At 40.5% G+C, this 27,677-nt stretch overlaps 1 protein-coding gene across 6 annotated transcripts in view; it reads right to left on the reverse strand.

Moving 5' to 3' along the window:
• Nucleotides 1–27,677, reverse strand: part of LOC100160060 (protein gustavus) — a 126,426-nt gene that overhangs the window by 6,317 nt on the left and 92,432 nt on the right. Inside the window, exons 1-2 of one of the 6 annotated variants that reach the window (XM_029490340.1) lie at nucleotides 15,701–16,549; nucleotides 5,925–6,002 (exon numbers count right to left, since the gene is read on the reverse strand). The exons of 3 other annotated variants lie outside the window; for them this stretch is intronic. In XM_029490340.1, the coding sequence (XP_029346200.1) occupies nucleotides 5,925–6,002; nucleotides 15,701–16,236 (614 nt within the window). In that variant the 5' untranslated portion in view covers nucleotides 16,237–16,549. Of the gene's footprint in view, nucleotides 1–5,924; nucleotides 6,003–9,572; nucleotides 10,346–15,700; nucleotides 16,550–27,677 lie in introns of those variants that run through there. 2 more of the 6 variants (XM_016806643.2, XM_008187562.3) reach the window with 2 other exon arrangements.

Consider the following 27,677-nt stretch of genomic DNA (forward strand, 5'->3'; position numbering starts at 1 on the left):
CGGTGGCGCGAGCGAGCTCTGTTGTGAAAACCGGTGAAAGTGATGTAGAATATTATACCTAACCAGGTGAATATATACGCAATGCGCGCACACAAAAGTATATACACGGTCTCCGGATGAAACGAACCGAAACTATAATATATGGAATGCGCTTAAAATTCGTCATATTATAGACCCGAAATTTGATCGAGGGATACGATAGACGGGATTCTCGGCCACGATTTATATATTATGTTGTTTTGCGGTTTTCACTCTGACTGTGCAGGCGGGAAACAGTATTTCCGCTGGCCGCCATGGAAGTCGTACGATTACATCGTAATATCGTCATCAGGCTGCATCCGAATCGCGGTAAGTTAACAAAACAAATATAATATATTGTGGCCGTTTTGTACATCCTCAACAGAGTGTTTCGTATCTGGTATTTCATGGGCCACGACATCCAATAAAAAAACATAACGAAATTGGAAAATTCAGTACGTTAGACAAATTATTATACTTATCATTTTACCTACTATATCTACCGTTTTACATTTAATTTGCATATTATGTATAACTACTAAACCACACATATGTATATAGATGCCTATTTAATGTACGTATTGTCAGTATAACACAATTATTGATTGTTGCTATAACCGCGTTAAATGTCTGAGAAATTGGAAATCGTATAACAAATATTATAATGATAATACCCACTAAAAGTTTTTGTTAATTCATTATACAGTGGAACGAAATATTATCGAGAACCATAACCAAATAAGAACCCAAATTATGTAACTCTGTTAAACGAATTTCTAATATGAATTATTTTGATGCCCACGAGACTGATGGAAGTTTGGCCGTATTGTAAGCGGAGACCCAGACAGCGACATTTCTAACGGACGGGCGGCGCATGATGCAGCAGCCCCACCGATGCCGATTTCTTATTAGAGAGCGCACTTTAAATCATTTAATCGAATAATACACAACAGACTCTGGGCATAAAGGCCGTTGACGCGAGGTCGTTGAACGGCAGCAGCGTCAAAGGCGGTGGGGGCGGTTCTCCGGTCAAAGGGGTGCGCGGCACGCGGCTTTCGCGTTCATATATTATTACCATATACCACAGCAGCACAACAGCAATAATGTACACTGCGAATACATAATAATACATTATAATGTATGCGCGTGGCAATGGATTGCCGTCCCCACGGCTTCGTCTGTTGACGCGGGTTTAACGATCTCCGGAGGAGGGGGAGCGAGGATGGGCTCACGAAAAAAAGGACTCTGCGCGCGCGGTATTGATTCGCGCGGCGCGTATATGCACAGCACGTGGGGCCCATTTTTTGCGCGCCGCGTGACTCATTCCCGTCGGGGAATCGGGAACTTTTTTCCGGTTGCGTATACCATACGCTTGAGGGGAACCGCCGCCGTGTGTATAATGATATTATTACGACGTATAAGCTGCAGCAGAAACGCGTTTTAATGAGAGAGCTATATATGGATCTATATTATAATAATGCGTATAATGCTTATCGACCGGACGCCACCAGTTTTAAATTTGACGAGCGGCAATTAAAAACGAAACCCTAGAGTCTAACTTAGGTACGTGTCTTGCAAACGCCTTTTATACCGCAAAGCTACAGCAGAGGTCTGAGCAGATGCTCATCGATTAAAGGCCGCAGTGACGATGGCGGTGTAAAACACGCATATTGGGCCGTAACACGGGGAAATTTAGTCATGGAGGCGTTTTCCTCGTTCGGCAGGCGAGGCGTGGTAACAACAGCAAACACATAACCAGCAGTCGAGTTAATGTAATAATAATAAGTATACAACCCTAACTAACTATTTAGTGTCTTCCGGAAAGGCGGAATCGGTTATGACGGAATTAATAATACCTAACTATATAATATAGTGTCGAGCGATATTCGACGGAAAAGTATAAAACACAATAAAAAGCGTGACGAGTTCTGCAAGCGGCTCTCGTATATTATAGCCGGCTGGGTTTCCCATTGAAAATAAAACCGTCGGTTGTTACGGGCGGCGCGCGATTTAGAATTTTTTTTGTTTTTAACACGCCCGGGCGGCGGCGGTGGAAAATCCATTACGGCCAAAATCGTGTCATTGCAAAAAAGTGAACGGGGCGGCGAGCGAGGCCCCTTCCACGTCCCGCGCACCATTTCGCCAACGCTCGAGCACCGACGGCGCGCGGGTGCTCGTTATATTATATTATGTACGTATATATACGCGTTTCATAGTTACGTGCGTTCACGTAACGTATTATATTCGAGCCGCTTTCTCCCGTTATATTACACCCGTAACTGGTTCATTGCCGACAGACGACGACAACGGGATGCTCCGGTTGGCGTTATGGTAATCATAATAAAAATAATATACACTTTTACTTTCTCCCAGTGCGTCCTAAATCGCGCGCGTATAACACGCCACGAGAACAGCGGGGAAGGTCTGCGAAGGTATACAAGCTGAGAAAACGATGATGATATTGTGCCGACACGAATACGAGTACAATTCTACGTACCCACGACGGGGGTATACGACGGCGTACGGTTGGAATGAACAAAAAACCAATAATAAGCATACGTTATCCAGCGACAAAAACTCGTAGTCGAGCGTACTGCAAAAGCGCGGCGACATAATAATTGTCTCTGTCGTCGACGGACGACGGTACATTACGTACAAAATACATGATGATGAAGTGGTATTCATACGGCGCGCACACATACACGCACACGTATAAAGCATATTTTATAACGTACGCGAGAGAGAAACCGTACACTCACGAGAACTACTCGGAAACCCGAGAAGTGCAGTGGTTGATGATGGTGAGTGAAGCACACGTGTTTCACACATACACACACCCGGTGCACCGCCAGTTTTCGTTATATTATAATATATTATTAATATGGCAATACCAGAGTGTATAACCCGACAACACACGTACACATTACACATCCGGGCGGACGGACATGTGGCGGAATATGCGCGACAGACGTCGTTATACACGCATACAATATTATATTATTATATTTTAATACATTATTATAACTTTAGGAAATGAGGACATGCACCGCTCGGTCCGAGTAGTTGTATTAATATGTAATAGTTTATAATAATAATAATACGTGAACGGCGCGCGGACAGCAGAACTCGACAACACGACGAAACGAATAGTATTTGTACGTAAACGACAGACTGAACAAACTTAACCGCAGAAAACAAATTTAAATAGGTTTAAAGGTAGAGTGTTTAAGAACGATTCAATTTTCTAACGTAGAGCAGCTATCATTAAAAGTTATACTCGCTGCTCGTATGGTGTGCTAGCCACAGGGTAGGAAAATCAGCTGCAGAGTTAGGTCTGTAATACCTGCAGGCTACTATGGTAACGATATCAAGAATTTTAAGAAGGAAAATTCGATACGGAGTAGTTACGTATGCCGAATCATATCAAATTCTAGAGTCCGGTATGGGTCGTAATGTTTCGCTGGTATACCGGCGTCCGGCATACCACTCACACATAACTTCTTGAACCCTCATTATTGAACCGATACGTATCGATACACTCCCTGGAAAATGCTGAATATTTCGCATTTGTAACGACCTATTATAATACATCTTCGTTCGGCGAGTATTGAGGGATAATACAGGCGCGTAGGTAAAATATGTACACAAATCAACACGAGGCTGGTCGATAACGATAACGATATTTACTCGTAATATATTATTATATAGTCGTATTGAATATTACTACATATTAATTATGCATACACACAGTTTTTATCGATCGCCGCACGACAACGATACGATGACGCGTACCTATTTGTCATCACCTCTCGTTTTATCCGCAGGGTCACTGCAATAGGGGTGGAAGAGAGATTTTCACGAAAATTACACAATTTTGCCGTCATAAGTTCCGCTCTGAAAACGCTCGACCATGAAACGTATTTATATTATTTTTTTCAATTTTTTTGTCGAGTGAAAGTTGAGTGGAGTTACAAACGCATGCGGTGAGAGGAGATGTTTACTGGTGTCGAGCCGAGGACGTGGGACGCTCGCCGCCGCTTTTGTGCGTGTGTAATATGATTGTGACGACACATCGCGGAGCTCCGAATACACACACACACACACACACACACATACAATGAAGAGGACGAATCGGAGAAAGTCAACAAAGAGTAGGCGGTTGTGTGTGTGTGTATCATCGAAACAATTTTTATTTTTGTAACAGCACAACGTCAAGGATTTTTTTTAATAAAGCGCGCAGCGGATAAATAATAAAAACAAAAATTATACTACTAATAAAAAAAAACCCCTTCACTTTGCATACCTATAGTTTACACCAACAGACCCATATATGGTAAACGTCGACAACTTGAGAGCATTCGTATCTTTGAGAACCAATTGGTGGTCATAACGAGTGAATTATCATTAAAAATAACATAATACCAATATATTATACTATTGTTGTATGCAAGTTATATACCTACTACATTATAAATATTATAAATTATAATAATGCATGACCGTTTTCGATAGGTGTCTCATCGCATTAAAGGAAAAAGAAAAAACTATTAAAAATAATATTATGAACATAGAACATATAACATATAACAGGTGTGTGTTTACTATGTATGCGTTTGTCGTAGTCGTCGCATATCGACATGCGCCGATGAACAATTCTGCGTACACGCGCGCATGGTTTTATACAACGTACATGCATACCACTTATTATTACTACTTATACGTACTCCGTCGATGTACATTACGATAATAACGTTATTATTTTTTGTAACGTTGTGCATAATATAATATTGTAGGTACGCGCGTGGAGAGGGCGGCATATTAATGTTTATTTTTCGTTTTGAATAATCTGTCGACGGAAAAATAAGAACACAAAGAAAACGTTACAATAATTGGGATTATAGTATTATGGTGATAACCCGAGTTATACGACTCGTTCACTCTATTGGCGTAGTAGAACAGTATAATATATCAGTATAATATATCAGTATACGCGTTATCTATTCTGCTGCAGTGTGTACACACAACACATTCTGATAGTAAAATGTAAATAACTCTAACTAAAAGTCCCCGGAGAGAGTGGTCGCTCAGTGACTATAATGCGCATACAACCGAAATCTTACGACCCATAGAAAAAGACGTATTATAGATGTTGTGTTGTACAACAAACTCTCTCTCTCTCTCTCTCTCTCTCTCTCTCTGATACACCATTCCTTTGTCACCGTCGCGCGCATCCACGAGTGAACGCTGCAGCACTATGGAAAACGCAGTCGGTTTATAAATCCCCAATCGTATATACAACATACAACGCGCTATACTACGGCATTGCACCGGGTAACTTTACGATCGCGAGCGCCACGCCCTAAAGTAGAACGAATATAATATAGGGTTAGGGACGGGTAGACGGGGCGTGGGGAGCTGGACGAGGAGCGTACGAACGCACTACAGCGGGGCCACGGGTGTTGCTATGGGGATGGTGCCACCCCAACGGAAAAGCTCCGCTTCAGCTTTATCAATATACATTGAAACTTATCTGGTCCACGCGATCTCGCTTCTCCATCCGAAATCCTGTATACTATATGACATTATGCGTACCAAAAACGGCCCAGTAATTCGAAAAACTCTAATGACGCCCAGTAAAAATAAGAAAGAAGATCCGAAAACACGTTTGTAAACGGGTATGTACGCGGAGCGTGACGGCTGTGAGACATAAAACTGCCAAGTACTGCGAATTTTTACGATCCAGCAGCAGCTGCCATCGTACGAAACCGGGACAGGCCTTCGCGGACCACCAACGGAGAACGCGTCTTATGTGCGACGGCATCACGGACATGCGCCGTCCGTTTTAACAAAGTCGCCGCCTGCACTGTCCGGCTGGTGGAGTTAAATATCGTTACAATAACACTCACCCTATTAGATTCCAAAACTCTTTAACAGAATCTTTAATGCTAGCGTACGATTCTTCGTCTAAACCCAAATATACTGACCTGAAACAAAAAAAAAAAAAACAAAAAACATTAGTCTCCGAAATCTCAACATAAAACACCTGTTGACACACACGCATTGATATGTGCGTGTACATAATATTATGTGTGGCTTTAAGATACATATTTGTTGAATAAAAAAAAAAGTTATAATTGTCTCCAATTGAAGAAACGGGATCGGCAGATGGCTGACCTAATTCGAGGGTCGAGGGACAGGTGTATGCACACAACTGTACGGCAACAACAACGCCCCTGTTCCGAGATTTATTTTTTAACTGTCTTTGTTAGTTTTTTATACACAAATACATATTACACATATCGACTTTAACGCATTTTTATACCGAGTATTACACATACATACATACATACAAATGTATAATATACACAAACGCATATAAATATATAGATACATTATATTTACACGTATATATAGGTACGTATTATTGCCGAAGGCCTTCCTGGTTGTCAAGCGCACAAGGCTGGCGCCGCCACCGCCAGTTGCAACAATAAAAACCGCTGGTCATTATTTCGCGAACTCAAAATCCAATATTACTTTTGTTTTTTCGTGTACAAGCCACGCGTCCTAAACTACGTACTTAACCGTCGTTATGTCATCAAGGAAGAGATTACCGGAGTCATTTATATTTAAAGACGAGATCGGTACGATAACTTCTATATAATAGATATACTGGCAGTGCCAAGGTTATCGGTTTAACGCAACGTAATACGTTAATTGCGAGTATAAATCTGTTTATAAGCCGAAATCTCTAACCACAGCTGTGTTCTCCTAATTTATAATATAAATTTATTTTTTTTCACCTTACACCCGAAATATTATTCGGAAAACACATTTGAGAGAACGAAGGCCAACCGGCGGTGGTATCCGCACAACTTAAGCCATAACGAAATCGTGTCGATACGGAGAATGCGTATACCGGAGGTGTGTACGGAACGAGAAGAACACGTAGGTACGTCACTCATCAGTCATCACACTATTATATATATGATATGATCATACGTACGCTATGTATAATAATATTGCAGCTGTGTCGGTCAAATTACGAACGGTTGTCATTTTACCGAGTTCGGAGTTCAAACGGTTCGTTGATGTGAACCTATATTACTACACGCAGTCGGTGGCGTTATATCAATGCGTTTTCTCAGAGTTGGGTATATAATTAATGATGTTGTGGGACATACATTTTTTTCCCAAATCCGGATATCGTTTTGGTTTTTGCTTCGATTTTGTACGTGACAACTTACAATATGAAATGAAACTATAGTAGTAGGTATAATAATATAATACCTAATTTATTAGTACCCACACTGCGCGATTTTCGAGCGCGCATAGATAGTATGATATACACAACCGTACGAAACGTTGGTCCTACATGAAATCCTCAGTGCGGTCAACCTCTCTTTATTCTCCTCTTACGAGAGGTTCAGACTGTTTTATATTATATAGGTGCACATAATTTATAATAGTATAACATTTTTTTATATTTTGTACCCGGCACCACAATGGGCAACGGCCGGGGTCAACGTGGGGCGCGAGAACGCTTACAATATAAGATGAAATACGACAATATTCTGGGTGAAATTCTTCGATGGTTAAACCATTTTTTCGGGGCCCGACGACGACACAACGATATTATATCTTTATTATAATGTATATAGGCGGGCACGCATACACGCATACGGCATATAGCGGAAAACGAGACAACAAAGAAACCAGGTGTGACGTCACCCGAGAACCAGCAGCAGCCTTCGGAACCGAGTCTGGCCTTGGTGCGCGACTATATTATATAGAGAGGTGCGCACCGAAGCCGGCGCACGGCGTTTATATATTATTATTATAAAATATATTATTAATATTATTATTATAATACACACGCTGTAATAATACATGTATAATAATATACAACTTCGTCCGAATCGCCAGTAAGTGCAGTACTGATATAAAAATACATAATCTCCTCTACACGATTACGACATACAGACGACTTCGTTCTCAAGTCGTCAAAAAAATAAATAAGCGCAAGCGTAGATACGTTTTTTTATATAACCCTTTCTATCTTCTCATTTTATCACACACGTCGCGGCGTTTTTGTGTAACCCTGTTGATAAGAGCAGGGCTCGGCAGTGGTCGACGCGATCGTCCTCCATTTTATGAGCGACACCGTACTATACGCCATTCCACGAAAATACACATAATATTTGTATGTTAGGCGTACACCGACGCCATAAATTGGAAACGTACGCTATTTCAAAACGTCTCATTGTCGCGACGCGAACAAAATAAACACAAATATATCTTGATTTACAGCCGTCGTTTATTCGTATAGTCATCGTGTTGCGAGATAAGGCCCTACTATAGAAGAACATTTCGAGTATTGTAAAAAAAAAAACATTACGCAAAACCTCGAGCAAAGTGATGCGTACACCTAAACACATAATATTACACTGGAAGTGGACCCCCCGTTATTATTCTAGAAATCACAAAAATCACTCAAACTCGAGGGGTTTTTATAATTAATTTTTTCACCGAGCACGATTCAATATTATTAACTCGTCTCGTTTCAGGAAACGTGATCGACACGATTTTGTAAACGGGGTTGTGGGCGTCATATGAAAGGCGAACGGAAAGGAAATACACAACAAACACATACACACAGACCGATGAACGTGATATCACACGCAGAGATGGCAAAGGGTGGGCGGCAGAGGTGAGCCGAGGTGGGGCACAGAAGTAGTTTCATAAGCTAACGAGCATAGGTATATTAATACACACAGACTGCAGCTATATAACCACCGCCGGACAAGGCCGCCCACGACCAAGGTCACTTCCTTTTCGCGCTGGTACCTATATTACTTAGTTTCCGTTGCCGCTGCCACCGCCACCACTGCGGCTGAGTCGTTACAAGCGGCTGCGTTTTCCCGTCCGTCGCGCGGCGGCTTTCCCGGGCATGTCGCAATCGATTGCGTAAAAATAATAATAATAATGACTAATGTATAAGAAAAAAACCTCAGTTGTACCATATCATAGACACCGCCTGCCGCCGTGCTATCTGACCGCCACTTCTGGCCCGATACTTTATACGCGGTGCACAACAGTGTAAAGAATACATATAATAGTACCCTTGACTTAGTTGTACCCGGGCGCCACCGGTTGTCACGCGCATTTCCTAACTAGGACACACACATAGGTACACATTTTCCATGTTACGCGACGCTGTGTTGTTAGAGTTTCCGTTTGAGGTCTCAAATAATAATGATATAGTTGTACACACACTTCTCCGTCGATAGGAGAAACTCGTCGTTCAAGTGGAAAATGTAGAAAAAAACAAATAGGTACTTTTTAAGACCATGTATTGCATGTTAAGCAAACATTGAGAAAAATGTCAAGGAAATTAAGACACACGTACGACGTGGTATATTTGCACTAATAATAAGAACTTGACGGTTTTCATTTGCTCCCAATTTTAGATACACGTGATATTTTAATCGAAATCTTGTAGAGCTATATTACCATACAATTCGATATTAAAAAACGTAACAATATTATATACTTACGGGGGAAATAATGTGGACATTTGGGCTCTTACAGTATGGTAATCGCGATTCATGATAAATATTTTTATAAGTAAGTACAAAATAACTAACTTAACGTTCACTAAAATCAGAGCACCAAAGCGAATAAGAAAATACTATAAAAATAACAGAGTAAATATTAAATAAAAACGTTAACGAGCCGAGAACGCACCGAAAACTACACTGAGAGCGGCAAGACTGCAGTTTAGGAAGACGCGACGGCAGACGACTAACCGCCCTTGACACAGACGGTGGGAACCAAAGCCAAATAGAAGGAATCCTCTTCTTTCATTGTTGTCGTTCTCTCTCCATTTCTACGTCTATAGCAACCGGTATTCCCGCACGGGGAACCCTTTCTCGCACGGGGTCCGTAACCGTCGGAGGGATATGATAATGTCGTCCTAATGGTGTCATCGCACCTCCTTTCCAACCGGTCCCGCCGCTGAGGGGTTTCCAAAGCAGCGTCGGGTTCGCGGCATCGGTTGCCCGGCCGTCCCGTACATTTGGCCATCACTGCTCACATAATAATTGTCCCGCATGAGGGATCCCGTTATATAAACGGGACCGTATGTACCTGGGGGCCAAAGACAATTCTCTACCACCCTATATATTATTATGTTCTTAAGGTGTGAATCGTCAGATATAAATCCACGAGAACAGCTGATCGTAAAATACATAACGGAGAGGGGTAGCCAATTAAAGAGCGCCGCCGCGGTCGTTTGCACAAATGGCTGCAATCGAATTCCATTTTAGGCTTCTTTGGTTTTTTTTCAAAATATAAAATTATATTAAGACGGAAATGAATATAATATTATGATACAATATTATATTCATTTAAATACGTTTGGACGACCAAGGAGAACATATATTTAGAACATATATCAAGTGGACGGTGATCTTCTGCTGCATGCTGTGATGTGTTCGCGTTAATCGTAGGTAACGATAAGAGGGGGGCCCGGAATTCTAACAGGGCATTTATAAAATAACGATGTCGGGGAGAAGGGAAGAAACTCGTGAATATTCCCAGGACGAGAGTAACCAGCTGCTTGTTCCGTACAGCTGTACGTTGCTATTTTGCATACTTTGAAAGAAAAAATAATATCCCCGTGTTCGTGTACATTGCAAACGAGCACAGCCGTAAATAATAAAAAAAAAAATGTTTTTAGTTTTCACCGAAATTGCTATTATATAGAAAGCGTGTGTATCCAGCTAACAACGGTTGATCATAATATGAATCAATTCTGGTTTTATACGCAAAATTTTCAAGTTGGAGTTATGACGCTATACTCAAATATCTATTAGACCCATTATAAATGCTTAAATATGTACAAATATTACCCATGCTCATCTGCAAAGACTAGCAAGTTTCTCATTCGATATGACATATTTTTATACATATTGTGTCAGATAAATACCGAAAACTTATGGACAGTTTAAATGATAATATTATGCATGTTGGTTTGAATATTATCTGATAAAATCAAATCAGGAGGGGTGCCATTAGTTTCTTATGGAGCCATAGAGGCAATTAAATTTGGTATTATTTGTATGATAAGTTTTGTTTAATACCCAATGCCTTGACCCGCATAATGACTTCTTTATTGATCCGACGATGTCATTACAAAAACACATATTATGCACATTTGAGAATAATAATTATTATTGGATACAGCCAGAAGTCGGCCTTGTTCGTAAATGTCGCACCCGTAACACTAGCACATAAACAATCGACGAGAGGCTAAGACTGCACTACTGCATCTCGCAGTCTGTCGAAATATTTATCTATCAATCTATCGATCAATTTTTAATTCTCGACACCAAATCACTCCAGTTACGGGCGACAATAATGGAAAAAACATTGAATCTCTTTTGAACGGAACAGATAACTAGTAAAATTTGATAGAAAAAAAAGACGTAATTCAAATTATATAACTATAATATTATATACGAGAATACGAAGTATAAAAATAAATAACCAATGTTAATTGTTTTCCGCTATTATTTTTTATCGTGTGACAATTCGACCGAAAACTCTTAATATGATTTCACTTTTCACATTTCACCCGAAACCACGCAAGCAATTTCTAATGGCGCGCGGCACTAGAATATTGAGAAAAATAATAAAAATAATATTAACACATATAATAATATAAATAACACTACCTACTACTACTACTACTACCTATATATACACACCACAGAAATATTACTACACAACGCTATGTGGGAAATTAGGCCAAGGCGGATTCGAAGGTATTCGCGCGGCGCCGCTGTTGCCGCTGAGTTCGACATCTCACATTAATATATAATAATATAAGAGTAAAATAAGACGAATTCCAATGAATAAATCTCAGATACACTGTATCGTGTCGGGAGTCGAGACAGCAGACGTGTACATACATTTTATTTTATCGCACAACAGGTACTCCTCACTCACCACCACCACCACCACCACCACCACACATTCGGACGGCGCGACAACGCGACGACGTGCAGCAGCGAGGGTGGAGGTGTTATTCACAAAACTTTTGTATTGTTGTTGGATATTATTATGTACGTGTACGGTGGGTGTCTCTCGACGAATCCGTCGGGGAAAAAAAACTATAATAATAAAAACCACCTGGCGATACCTGCGCTCACACAAACACACACACTCATCATCCCACACCTCCTCGCACCACCCGCTCGCTCTACACAGCAGCCGCCGTCGTCGCCGCCGACGATCCAGGTGTGTGTGCGTGTGGGTATAGCGGACACACAAAAGGTTACAGAAAGAGAGACGGACGGACAGTGAACGGGAGAGAAGAAAAAAACTCGTAGTGAAAGGGGGCTGTTGCTGCTGCTGGTGGCGATGCAGGCAGGCATTGGTTGTAGGTGGACGAAATATACTCACTGACAGAGTCAGACAAAATGAAATAATTTGTGTACCATACAAGGAGACAGATGGTACGAGAGAAAAGTCGTCACATTTGTATTATATCTATATAAATATAATATGTGATAAGCGTGTGCACGACTGAAATAAAAGAATAGATAACAAAATAGTATGACTTAGGGGTTATCGGATTGTCAACGTTTCCTCTATAAGATGTCTTCGATCCCTCTCCCACCCGAATTGCGTCCTTGACGAGTGAATTATACGACCACAACATCATTATTGGGTGTTAGTGGGCTCAAGGATTATACCATAATATTACGATCCAATGAGAATTTTTAGTCCCACATGATGATGAACACAACGACGACGGCAGCGGCAGCGCGGGTTCGAAGTAAAAACAACCGAAGACCGGCGATTTACTGGCGTAGACGTCGTGTCCGGAGATACGTAATAAACAAAGAACGACCGCACACAGATGGCCGGCGCACAGACCGGCAACGTCGCCTTCTGGGGTATACTTTATATCGCAGGAACTCGAATCACTCATTCTTTCTTTCTTTCTTTCTCACTCACTCTCTCTCTCTCTCTTATGTGTTTACAGAATTTACTCACTCGCCACCACGGCTTTTTACGTGCGTGTCGAGACCGTATACATTGGCTGCGGCAACGACCGTATCCGTCGTTCGTGTACTACGGTGTAATATAATATAATATATATATATAGGTATAATATAAACCGAACGATTCTCAAAACCGTAGAGCACACACTCATATATCGCATTTTGAGAACCCGTCGCCGAGACATGGCAAGACGACGGTTTCTTTCTCCGTGCGCTGAGGGTCGGGGCCGCGCCGACGTCGTAGTCGGAGAGGGTTCTCTCGTCGCGGGAATTTGCAGGGGTGCGCGCCACCACTGTCATGTCCCTTTTTCCCATTGCTCCCCATACATATATATATATATTATATTCTTACCACACGAGGGATGCGGCGTTAACGACATTTTTTCGAGTGCGCTCCGAAGTCAGAGACTGCATATACATCATATTATTATTACCGTACGCGCGAGCACAATGCATCGTCTGCAAACTGCAAACATGTTATAATGCGTCAACCGACCGGCCGTTCACGACGTCAGATCTGTGTGTCGATAAAAACCGTCGAAAACACACATTCCCCGTCGTGACGAACCGAACCGACGAACACGGCCAGCGCGCGTACAATAATATTTCGTCGTCAACGATAAAACGTCGATGTCCCGATTCTTAAAAAAAAAAAAAGTAACATATCGGGACGCGAGAACAGTTCATTACATGGAGTCTTCGTGTATACCGCACATGGTTCTCATCACATTATTGTTTGTTCTAACCATTGGATTTTATCTGACCTGAGTTCTTTTATTTACAAAAAACTTATCCCGTAGAGTATAATATAATACTATAAGATATTCGACTGCTCTGTGACTTTTTGGCCGTCTACGCTGAAACACGCACCGCAGTCGTTTTGTAAAACATTCCGGTCAGCCGAGCCCGTAAAATAAAATTTGTTACGGGTCAATAATATTGTTAAAAACACGAACGCGATATTATACACATTTTTTTCACGCTTTGTTCTATGGGCGTGAGCATAGCCTATTTTTGGCGCTTTTTTCGAGAGGAAAAACAAACACGGCCAAAAGTACCTACGCGCGCAATGCAAACACATTGTAGTTGTGTAGCACATATAATACGCTGGTACCTATAACAACATACGTTCGCATAACGCTGGCGAGCACTACACATACACACACAACAGCAGTGCGCATTTAAGTGCATTTTACATTGTACACAGCGCCCGGAACGCATTTATCACGTCATATACATAATACAAAACTACGAGGGGAGCTTTTTTTATTTTATTTTTTTAATACGCATTGTGAGCTGTCTATATACCCGCACCACTACTAACACTACTACCATTACCACTACCCGCACACCCCTTTATTTACACGCACACACACACTCACACACTCCACCGCCACCGCCACTACCCCTCAGCGACATACTTCTACTCTACTACTACATCCTCCTCACCAACGGGCATTGCGCAACCGAACCGTTACAACAAAAGGGGGATGGCCGTTTCGCGTATAATTACACGCGGTGACGGTGGCGGAGGAGGTCAACGTCCCTGCGGCTCGTGCTGACCACCGGGCCCCAGCCCGACGTAATTATTTCAGGCGACCGCCGCCGTTGTTGTGTACGCCACGACGACGGGGCGGAAGCAAAAAACTTTCACTGGTTACAATTTTAGTATGATATTCTTTGTGCTTTGGTAAAATAAAAAAACACGCACATACACACACTGCTCACTACGCACGTTAGCAGCAGCAGCAGCTGTTGTTGTGTAACGTCGTTGCGCCAACTCCCCTCCCTTCCCCTCCACTAAACGCCTTTTCCCCACCTCTAAATTGGACCGAAATAAAGCCCTCGGTCTTCGCGGCCGAGTCGGAAAGGAATAATAATAATGATAAAAAAAACTTAAAACAGAAAAAGAGAACGGCGACCGAGCATACATACGTATATTATAATACAACATCAGATGCTATAGTGGCCGGCTGGGGATATGGGTTCAAGGGCAACCGAAGCGGTTTTTTCAAGACCGGTTCAATAAACGATGGCGTCCGCTGTTGCCGTGCATCAAGTTTTACGCAGGCATATACAACGTCGACCATGTAGGCAGGTAGGTAGATTGGTTGGTTGGTTGGTTGGTTGGTAGGTAGGTAGGTAGATAGGTGGATTGTAGGTAGGGACGAAGGCGGCGGAAACGGTGTCGGGTCTTCGCGAAAGGGTGAACAACGAGAACACAAAGTAAATGGTTATCATGAGATATAATATTCCGATGATAAGTAGAACGATGTATGATATAATACAACACGATATGACAGTGTGCGCATATTGTATTATTATCACTATCATTATTCATCATTTTCATTATTATCACATTATTATTATTACTATATCTACTTATTCTTTTGATAATAATTATTATAATTTATAGATAACTTTTTTTATGATTGGTCGACGGCGAGGACGTGCGACACGGGTATTACAGCATTATTGTTGTTGTTGTTGTTGCTGTTTTTAACTACTACGTTATCGACGACGATTAACCGAGTTCTTAATTTATTATCAGGCCGAAACTCTACGCGTGGCGATAGATAAAAACGGTTTTTATTCGATTAGAAGGTATTTACCTAGTTTCCATATTGTTGCCGGCGACGGCCGTGTTGTACAGGTAGTGGTGGTGTTGGTGATGTATCCGGCGGTGATGCCTGAGGTGATTGACGGCGGCGACGAATGTGGGCGGCAATACGATCGGTCGGAAGCACGGCGGCCCAAGCACATACGGCACAAGTAGCACGACGGCGGCGGTGGTGGCGGCGACTACGGCACCGTCACACCGGCAAAGCCTACCAAAATTACGCGACGGGGGCGGCGGTGGCGTACACGCGTCGAAACGACTCAACGCACTGCTGATACCAACGCTGCTATTTACACGTCCGGTGGTCGGGACACCGCCGACGACGAACAGCCGACCGCCGCAATAACAGCAAAAACAACACGCCGGGCTATCCACTACAGGCAACCAGTAGAGCGTCGTCGTCGTGATATTGTTACCGGCAGCAGCAATAGAAACGGCGGCGGAAGAAGGCGATTTTTTGGTCGTCGTCGTCGTCGTCGTGTTCGTTGCTGCTATACAGTGGCGAGTCGGCAAAACCACTGCTGGCATGACAAACCGCGCGCTCAACACGAACTGGCCGTCCTCCGGAATCGCGGTGAGCGCCCGTCGTCAACCCGCACGCACACGCGCCCGGCGGCGTACCCGTACACTATCGATTTTTTCCCCACCGTTCCCCTTTCCACCACGTAACTACTGAAAACTACGAAGCGGTCTTTACGACCGGCTCTATATACGCCCTCCCCAGCCGACGACCACTATCGCGACCGCCGAAGCGCTGCTGCACACCCGTCGCGGAGTCACACGAAAACAATCGTAAACGATTATCGGCACGACGACCAACGACTATCGGAATCGATAGCGAGTTTATGCGCGGGCCAGCGATTGTTTTGTGTGGCGTGCGCTCCGAAGGAGCCGTGCGCACACGCACGCACAAAAGCGACGACGGCCGTCAGGGCGGCGCGAGGTGGGATCGCATGCACGAGGAGTGTGCCAACAGCTGCGCGCACAACGCCCCGCTCCATTGTGACGCCCTTGAATCGCCGCAGCCGCGCACCGTGCTTGACGCGCGCGGCAGGAGAGAAAAACGACAAACGAGCACGCGAGAGGGGCTTTTTTCAAAATAAATTTTCTCTTTAAGCGTTGGCCGGTGGATTTCCATTAAATGATATTTCGGTTTATAATTATTGTTTTTGTTGTTTCCTCGCGGTCGAGAACGAAATGTTATATCATGTCATGTCCAATAATAGTAAAGATACAATTTACACGATTATAGTACTTGTCAGTTGCACTTTCAGATTTTAGTGATAGTACACACACTTATCGTCACATAATTATTTTGTAGACGGTAGGACTTGAATGTTAAAAAAATTATACAATTTTTTCGAATAATATTTCGAATAGTTATTATTATCGCGGTGCTGTAATATGTAAACACGCACAATAACAATTATTACGATGAATTTTACAAAAGTATGCATCGGTTATAAGTGCCACGTGAGTGTACATTATACATTATACTCTACACCTATGTTTTATCGTTATACCATAAAATATCATAAATAATATTATATTTTCGCGTCATAATAATTTATTCAAAACCAATACTGGCATCGTTTGTATGTGAGTATTTATGTGAATAATATATTTTATTTCCGACTGAGGCTGTAGGAGAAATACAAGAAACCGTGCAATATTATTACATTATAGTATAATAGATCATTATGTTTTTTTAAAAATTTGTTTCTTCGTTAGAGGTAAAGGTACTTTATTTACTTCAGTTTCAAGCGATGTCATTAGGAGTTTGGGAATACTAGATCGTAGTAATAACGTGAAAAAATGTTAATTTCTATTAGAACAGAATGAGAATACACTAGAAAAATCAACTAAAATAAAAATGTGTTACACAAAGATATTTTAGGTAGCCACACAATTAATGAATTGAACTCGGCGAGTATCTATTTACGAATGAATATAATTTATCATAAATTCATAACGTACAATATGTATAAAGTTATAGAGAAAGAGGAGAATGAGATTAGAGTCAGTACATTTAATCGGATTATAATGATTTCGAGCGAACGACCACGTCTTATTGTTTTCGGGAAAACCATCGGTAACACGTCCTACCCAGAGTGAATTTTTCAAAACGCCTAAGTGTTATTAAAAACAAACGATGGCCACTGTAACTATATAATATTATAATTTATAACTGTAACTACTATATTATCATGCAGATATATAGAACTCGGAGGGCGAAAAACGAGGTGACTGGCGTCGCGCTACGGTTAGGTTAGGAAACCCGTCTATCGGCTGTTCCGCGCTGCAGACACGAACGTCCCGTGTTTCAGGAAAAATTAGTAAATAAATCGCACGTTGGCCGGGGAAAACGCAACAACAAGCATGCAATAGGCGCAAATAGGGGGACTTTAGGGGCTAAACAATTTCCATGCCCTCCCCCCAACATTTCCTACATTTTGTTTTAAGCTTATTCAATGTTATCAAAGTTAGGATTTAGCCCTCCCAAATCCCAAACAATATTTGCACCCATGGCGTGCGTACGATAACAAAGTAAGTTAACTTTGTTGCATAAAGTAAAACGTGGTCAAATGTTGTTACGAGATAGAGATAGAGAGAGATAGACGATTGGGAAATAATAATTTACAATAATACAATAATTGAATCCCACAGCCGAGAACTACGTCGTACGCGCGAGATAATATTCTCTTAGTATCGCGGCGTGTCGTGTGATTTTAGAGCACGTCGGCAATATTGTCCCGTTCGGCACGATAATAATACATAGATACTTACTACATTTTATAAGCGAGCATAGTAAATCATAAGTTCGGTATACGCCTAATACAGTAATACGCATTAATAATACATAATTCGTACGGTTCGACTTGTCGTCTTCGTATCGCGTCTATAATATCATATTATGATTAATATTACGGTGATAATACTATAATAAAGTTGGGCACCGTGAGCATGGTGTATTCAGGTCTCGGTGGGAGGAGTGACCGCCGACGATTGTAGAATAATAGTTGATACGCGGGCGCACGCGCGACTACTGCCAAACGCAACGATTAATATTTTTAATAATACCTGATAATATAATGTACAACCAAACGGATAATGAATAATACAATATTATATTATGTCATAATATTTTGCGTTTAGCTGCACACGCAAGTGTTTGTGTTTGTGTATGAGTGTGTGTCACGATACACAAAGGAAGCTCGTTTGTTTTTTGCGGAACAAACTATGCGGCGGTGGCGGCGGCTTACTATATATTTTATAATAGCAAAAATACACCGTCACAATACTGTTGTAATTCCAAATAGTATTTTTTTGTATAGGTAGGTACTGTGACAAGTGACAGCATGCCATAATATAATAATTGTTCATTACATAGGTATCTGCGAAAACCTACGTATCGATTAACGAAAATCATTTACGGGCCAACAATAGAAATAGAAATCGAGCGTAGGTTAGGTACCACGGGCGCCGTCGTCGCTGTAGTAGTGTCGTCGAACGTATTTTTAATGTGCCTTTCCCGCCGCCAAAACCGTTTTCTTTTTAATTTCCGCTAGTCCATCGCCGAAACGACCACGATCACCGTGTTTAGTTTTCATAATAATAATATTACGTGCTCAATGCATTCTATATTGTATTCAATGGTAAACGGTAAAAAAAAAGTCCAAGAAAACAAATTATTTATTATTAAAAATCCCCTATAAAATTATTAATTGTTAACTCCATAATATTAATATTTAACAATAAAAAGCCGGTCACAAATAGGTGGAACATATTTTTTTTTATAACTGGCACATCAGAACCAGATCCTAGAACTATCGTTACTATATTATACAAAGCCCGCAGCCATCACTAATTAGTAACACTCGAGTAGTTGAGTCAGATATAAACTTTGAGGTTTTCAGTATAATATTATTCATTTACGCTCGTCTTTTATATAATTTAGCAATAATACGTTGTTTATTCCGTTCTATTCAGAGTTTTCTCCCTGTAATATCTCGTATTCGTTTCGCAGTGCACGGGGAACGGTTCAGGCAAAACGTGCGGGGTTCCACATCTAGTTTTCAGAAATCCCGTCGCCACGAGTAATATTCAATGAGGAACACAGTCGCCGCCACCTCTAAAACGCCGCGCCGAGCCAAGAATTCCATACATGGTCGGGCCCGTCTCTGAGGTAATGGCGTTATTTCGTCGTCGTCCTCTGCGCGTCCGGATCACCCGGCCACCGCTGCCCGCGTAGTTTCGTCATCACAGAGCGACGACCGACCAACTGGCGCGCGCGCGTCGCGACGGAGGACACGCCGCGCGAGAAAAATGCCAACTGGCACTGATGGTATTTTTTTTGCTTCTGGTCGCCGCGCCGCCGTCTGCAAACGCGACGGCAATGGCTGCGGGTCGCGGGTGTCGTGATTTTTGTTCGCGATTTCTACTTGAAAATCTCCCTCCCCCCGCCCCACAGATCCACCCTCCCGGCCATCCATCGTCCACCCACGCAGCAGGTGCAGTCAACTTCGCGCGGCAGTGATGGAGCGAGCGAGCGATGATAACGGAGACCGTCGATATGATATTATTATTATTATATATTATAGGGATCGCGGTGCCAAAAACCCCCGAGAGACAACAGCTGAACAGCGACTGACGTCGAGCGATCGTTTTTGGCAGACGTCCCAAAAAAAATGTATACGAAAAAACCATAAAATCTGCGTTACCAGCTTTGCCGCCGGAGACTGTCGTGGGGGTAGCCTCAAATGCACGCGACCGTCATGCGATGATGATAATAATAATATTATTATTGTGTGGCAATTCGCTTAGAACGGATGATGTACTTTTGTCAAGTGTCAAGTGGCCTGAATCTATAGGAACGGGAATGCGAATATACGTATTAAAATTATAATTATTTACATTTGAGGGAATTATATCAGATAACATATTGTAATATGTAATAGTATAAAATCTTCACAAAAAAAGTAATATCACAATATTGAATATAATAATAATTATATACTACTGTAACTTATAAGCACGATCAGGGGTGAATGGTATTATATTTTATTATGACATATTATAATTTATTTTATCAAAGGAAATGATCATGACATTTTTAAAGAATCTAGTTAATAGTATGGGGTATGAAATATGGAGATACAAACAAGCGAAAAGGCTTCACTAGTGATGACAAAAAAGTTGATAACATAATGTTATACATGATTATTATTGTATGACGGTAAAACAACACTGGGGTGGTATTGTGGTAAATGAAATATTATTATTCCCAGTTCTCTTAAAACTTTTTTCCATTCACATTCCGCACTGTATAATATTGTGTTATTAATACTAATTATTATAATATTGTAGAAGGTAGGCTCTGCAGATCTGACGTTTGTAATATGAAAAATTAAGCCATTTCTAAATTGTTGGTATATGAAAAACAATTATAGTCGACTTTGTTTTATTAGCAAAAAACAAAAAATAAATACGATAAGTAAATATGATGATCAATAATTTGTTGCAAAAAAAAAGAAAGATGTTTTTTTATATTTTAATATAAAATAATGTTACTCATTCATTCATTGCGAAAACGAATGTCAAAGACAGACCATACCCAAACACCCCCTCCTTTTGTACATATCTCATCAGCGATATCGTGCATTCAATCGCCAATATTTGTTTCAGTGTCGTATTTCTATTTCTCACGAATCATTGTATAATAATTCTCGTGGGACAGTCAGTCAGTCATCAATTCATCATTAAAAACATTTATAAACGAAATCAATATAAAAAGTAATAAGTTACAATATTATATTATTTTCTTTTAAAATACTATCTAATCTACAGGTTGCCACGGCGCGGCGGTCGACCCGGAAACTTAAATAATGTTATCTAAAGAATAAAGTTCAACGATTTTCACACTGTCGACTATGAACAACGTAATCATATTATATGTAATCAGATTTAAAATTTTATATACTCGAATACAAAGTTGTATTTCCGGCACGATTGTTTTCAAGGTTTCAGTATTACAATTACTTACATACATGTGCCCATGGGCTTAAACAATCAAAATATTCATTGGTATAAAGAAAAAACACTTTAGTCTAATTGAGTTTGACATACGTAAGGTTTTATAATACATTGTCAAGTCGTGACCGTTTCCTCAATTTATGAAATTACAGTCTGAGCTATTGATTGATTTGACGTTGTGGTGGTAAGGGTGCACTACCCTTTTCGAATTCACAGAAGTATAATAATTTGTTAGTTTAGCTTGTATAGTATATTGTATAATATTATTAGGTATATACAATATACATTATTTGTGGGAATTGTTAATTAATATTTTTGTTATGAACGCTGTTCGGATAGATTTTCTTTTAAATTATTAATGTAATAATTTGTCTCCATTTTCTCTCCATAACACTACTACCCAACCATTTGCATAATTTTTTATTTGTCTCGTCGCAGTCCATCGTTTTCTCTTGGTCTATAATATTCGCTGTATCGAGCAGACATGTATAGTAACATATAGCCGTATAGGCATAATACTATGATACGAATATTATTATGTATGACTATTTTGTAAGGTTATAGAAAAAAATGTGGTTCGGGCCATACTTTATAGGTTATAAAGTATTTACTCAACAATTATATAATTGTTATACCTTCAATTATGTTGAAGCAGCTAAAGGTACCTAACTTATCTTTGTTATGATATTAACTAATAATCGTTAAAAACCGTGTAATTTAATTCCCAAAGAAATATTTTTTACATCCGACGCATACTTATAATATTGTATTTATTTTAAATTCTACAGAGCACATAATATAAACATATTTATAGTGTACAACTATTATACAGCGTATACAATATAAGTACATACACGAAGAATGTCCTATAGTTGTGTATAGACTATAAAGACAACTCAGCTATACACAATGACGGCGAAATCATTGCAAATGAATACATAGTACTTGATTATTAATAATACCGTTTGCAATGTGATACAAAGTTCTGTATTAATCAAAGTATTCCGTATCCTTTCGTCATAGTTTTTCTTTCTATCTCGCCTGAAAAAAACCCATAAAAAATTACACAATACCATGAGTAGATTGTTGATTTCCTGGTACACCCGTCGACCGTCGTATATTATGTGTATGATCGCGTTGTATATACTTATTATAAATTATAATAATGTTGTTTTGAAATACCTATACATTGATAGATTTATTATTTTCGAAAACCGATTCTTGGCGTACATTTCAATTTGCGTATACATGTAAAACGCTTATCTTGCGGCCGTTTACGACGTTTTACTGTCGCTGACCGACAGACGTACTATATATATATATATATATATTATTACTATAGCAACGGAAGAGGGGACCGCGACAGACGAAATGCACACTGCAGGCTCCTGCAACGGAGTGGCGCGTGCAGCACACATTATGTATAATTTTCCAAACGCAACGTCAACTTAATAAATAATAGTGAATAATTTCACGAGAGGCTGGACCCAAGATGAATTAATTGGCGAATAATAACCGGCACCGATGGAAACACACAACTGTTACGTAAAAACGGTCACGAGACACATACCAAAGCACACAGATCACCTTAAACGCAATTTACACAAATACATATTATAGATATAAATATTATATTATAATACAGGGTACCACCCAACTCGTCGTGCTCCTACCCATATAAATTGTAGTAAACGGGAGGAAATTATCACGAACAGATTTTGGAACTTTCGTACGTAACTGAGAAAATAGAAATAAAAAAACCAAGAGGCAAGAATATTCGTCTTGGTCGTCGTTCGAGGGGTTCCCGTCTTTTATGTGTGAAGAAGTCACCCCCGCCGCCATGACGGTGGTGGTGCATTTCGTTGGGTATATACCTAAATGTTTTTTTTTTTTTGAAGACGGATTCTTTGTCGTGAGGCGTTGCAACGTAGCGCACGACGTGCGCTGGGGGCCGACGGGATCAATATTCCGACCGCCTAGGCAACGCATGACTGTCGATCCTGTGCGCAGCGTTGCCAGTTTTCCATCGGCCGCCCGGAACACGCACCGCCGCCCGCCGCTGCGCTGACACCGCCGTTGTAGTCGACGAACACACACGCACTCACGATACGAAAACAACGATCCCACCGAACACCCGTCGTACACGAGACGCGATTTTTTTTCTTTTACAATACTGCACATGTCGTCGTTTCGGTCATATTACAGATTACACAATATAATATATTGTATAATACAAGTATTTATCATTATCACGGGCCGCGGGGCTGAAGTCCCGCCGAAATTCCGTAATAATTATTAATTATTGTATAAACTTGACGTACACATTTGTTGTACACACCACGGGAACAGAAATTAACCAGTCTGTAAATTATTATACATCGCGCGTCCGTACTCCGTATAATATCTGCTATACAAGGGAATCGCCAATCGGTCGTTGTGTTTTCGTCGCGGGTTTTTTTTCGCACGATAAGTCTCTCCGAATTAATTTTAATTCGTTCCCAGGCCGATTCCTAGTAACAAACCATCGCCGGTTGACGCGTCAAAGTCCAAAGAAGACCCGCGTTGCGCGCGACAAACGCGAAAATAATGGTAGACGACCCGATTTTCTACCCTGGGCCTTAGTTTAATAAATAATAATAATTATATTGTCTTAAAAGACCGTTAAATAATATTATAATATCGTATTTAAAAATATTTAAAGTATTTATAATACAATTAGCAGAGACTTGTGTTCTTATAGAAGAAAGTACGAAAAATATAATTTAAATATTCTGCTCTCCTGCAAAAAATATACTGCCGACGCAAACAGGGACCTCTAACAGCACGATATTTTGATAATATATAATATTATGTAGTCATTTTTTTTAAAATTTTTGTCGTATAAAAAATAATACATGTAGGCATAACAGCACAATCAAACACTTACCGAGCAAAAAACTGTAGTTAACCCTTTAGCGAAGTAGTAGTAGTACGAATTGAAATGTATATATTTACCTGAAACAAAAAATAAGGATCATATAAGCATATTGAGTTAATAATATGTAGGGTGTGAAACAATAGCGTACAACAAAGCCCCCATACAGGGTGGTAGCGGCGTTTTTTTAAATTTTTTTTTTCCCGGGACGTATTAAATATTAATTGTTAAACCAGTTCCTATATTAAATCAAAAAAAATCATTCCGACAATAAGTTTCCTGGTCGTATTTCGACGGTGGAGAAAAAATATATAATACCCATATAATATATAAGTATTTTGAAATTCCTGAACGCGCCTTTGTTGGGCTATTCGACGGAAAACCACACGGACGGAAAAAAAAATTGAAACCGGTTTAATGCGTCGGGTTTCTATTGGGGTCTTTCTATCCCAACGTCGAGAGTATAGGTACGGTCACGTAAATATAATATTATACGTATAAACATATATAGGCACCGTGTACCCCGAAAGAAATATACCTATATATTATATAAATACAGCCTTATTATTTTCCACTATGAAGGCTATATTATAGTCGCATCGTCAGTCAGGTTGAATTCCGTATACGTATATAGTATACAATATACACTATATAATACAGTTTATGGTTACGGACACATGACTATCCGTATATTATATCTAACGCGGTCACGATGATTATAATAACGATAATGACGGAAATGAGCGGAAAAAAAATGATTTCAAAATCGATGTTTGTAAATGCGAACGACCCTTTATCCCGTAATTATGCAGCGCAATTATAACGGACGTTTATATTATTAAAAGTTCTAATTGAACATGGCCCGCAGGCGGATTTTATTTTTCGTCCAAGCGCTCGCCAGGATTATTATTATTATATAATGTATATGCGGATACGAGATTATGTTGGGAGGGTGGCTGCACAGTGAGGCGAGAACACGAGTGGAATGGGGATCGTGGGTTTTTTGGGTTATGTAGAGTATACACTCGCAAAGGGGCGGTCTCGGGTCGATAAGGGAGTCAGTAGCAGAGAGCATGTATATACAGCACATACAGTATTATTGTCATGGTGCGGAGGACGTTTTGGTGGAGGAGAGAGAGAGAGAGAGAGAGAGAGCCGAGGATTCAATTATAACGACTGCTATAATACGAGTCGAAGGCAGAAAAAGTCTTTTTAGCTCTACTTGAATATACGTATATAGTATACTCATCGATGAACTTAACCGGAGGATATAGCGTATGTAAATATGTAGATGTACGTATGTAGCAGATACATATTGAAAAAAAACAGATATCTTGACACACATTAAAGGCGAGTAAAAACATTATATCTGTATTAAAAGGTAGTGTCTCTTGTCTCTCTATATAACCGTACATTAAAATGACAAGTTATATAACGATTATATTAATAAGCGTGCAGATGCAGAAACAGATTTTCTCTCAGTTTTTTGTGAATTTAGTTTTTCCGGTCGTCGTCGACGACGACGTTTAATAGAATTCTGTAATGATATATCTCCGATACGGCGGCGAAAAGAATGAGAAAGCGAACCGGTGAGAGACCACCATTCATCGGGCGAGGTGAAAAGTTTTCCGGGTCATCGTTTACGCGGAAATGAAGAAGTTGAACTATTGACAACGACGACGATAGATTTATAAAGGTATATGAGCAGTTTGTGCGAGTATATTATATAGTTTAAAAACTATCTCTATCTTTCGCGGCTCTCTCACAGCAATATTGTGCGACGCCATTCTCACTCGGGGTCTGAGAATATCGCGCGCACAGAGTTTCGGAGGGTGATGCCAGGGCGGCGGTCCCTAGCGATAAGGCACGAAGGCTGCGTGTCGCTAGCAATAAACCGAAGGGTGTGTGTGCGTGCGTAAATACATCACATCATCGGCGGCGGTGGAGGTCGACAACCCCCCCTTGCAGATGGGGGTGGTGGTGGTGGTGGTGGTGGAGGCACAACTATATATATATATATATATATATTATAACATGCACACTGACGAACGCACCACTAATATGCATATTATAATATATAGTACAAAGCACGCGGTATATCCTCTGCGAAAGGTCTCGGGATGACGACCGGCTGCTGCTACTGCTCTTTTGCGCAGATTATATACCTATATTATTTGGTTGTCTGTAGAGTCGACTCTATACAGTTTGATTACATATCGTAATACATAAAAATGAGTTTACGAAACGCGTTAGGTTGAACCGTCGTCGTTGCAGTATCGTTCATAACAATACACAGTTAAATACACTCGCGCGCAGCCTCCGTAAGCGTACAGGGTGCCCCCTCGTGTCTGTCTCACGGCCAATGATGGTATTTTAGTTCCAATCGCGATACTAATGTTGGTCGTTCTCAAAAACCTCCGGAGTCGTGAAAAATTTAACCATCAAATTCCAATAGATTATATGTTATACTAGCTGGAATCTCACGAAAATTACCAACGAACCATGGCAGGAGCTGGCGCATATCAAGATACTACGCGTGCACACGTTGCAAACGAGGCGAGACACCCTATATAATATTATAGTTCGTACACACGCACGCATACCCGAAATAACACGTCGTGCACCGCGCGTTTCGTTATCTGATGGACAGCTGCTGCTGCTGCCAGTATAATATACAGGGTTGAGCTGGTTTGAATATTATTATTAAGCCATAAGGTCGGTATTTTATTTTTTTTTTTGTCAGACGTGCCCGTATATTTTTCGAAAGAACACGGTGCTACACAGACTATATTATAATAATAATTATGATTATTATGGGTATACAGTATACACAATGGTGCAGTATACTATTATAATATAAACTATTGTAGACTAGATAGAATCCCGCACGGAAAAATCTAGAATTTTAACAGTATTCTATTACTCACGTCAGACTATGAATTTTGATATTACATTATTATTTTATTTATTATTGTGCTATCTAGTCAAAAATATATATATAAAATGTTTACATATATATTTT

This window comes from Acyrthosiphon pisum, chromosome A2 (assembly GCF_005508785.2).
Source record: "Acyrthosiphon pisum isolate AL4f chromosome A2, pea_aphid_22Mar2018_4r6ur, whole genome shotgun sequence".
Classification (NCBI taxonomy): Eukaryota; Metazoa; Arthropoda; class Insecta; order Hemiptera; family Aphididae; genus Acyrthosiphon; species Acyrthosiphon pisum.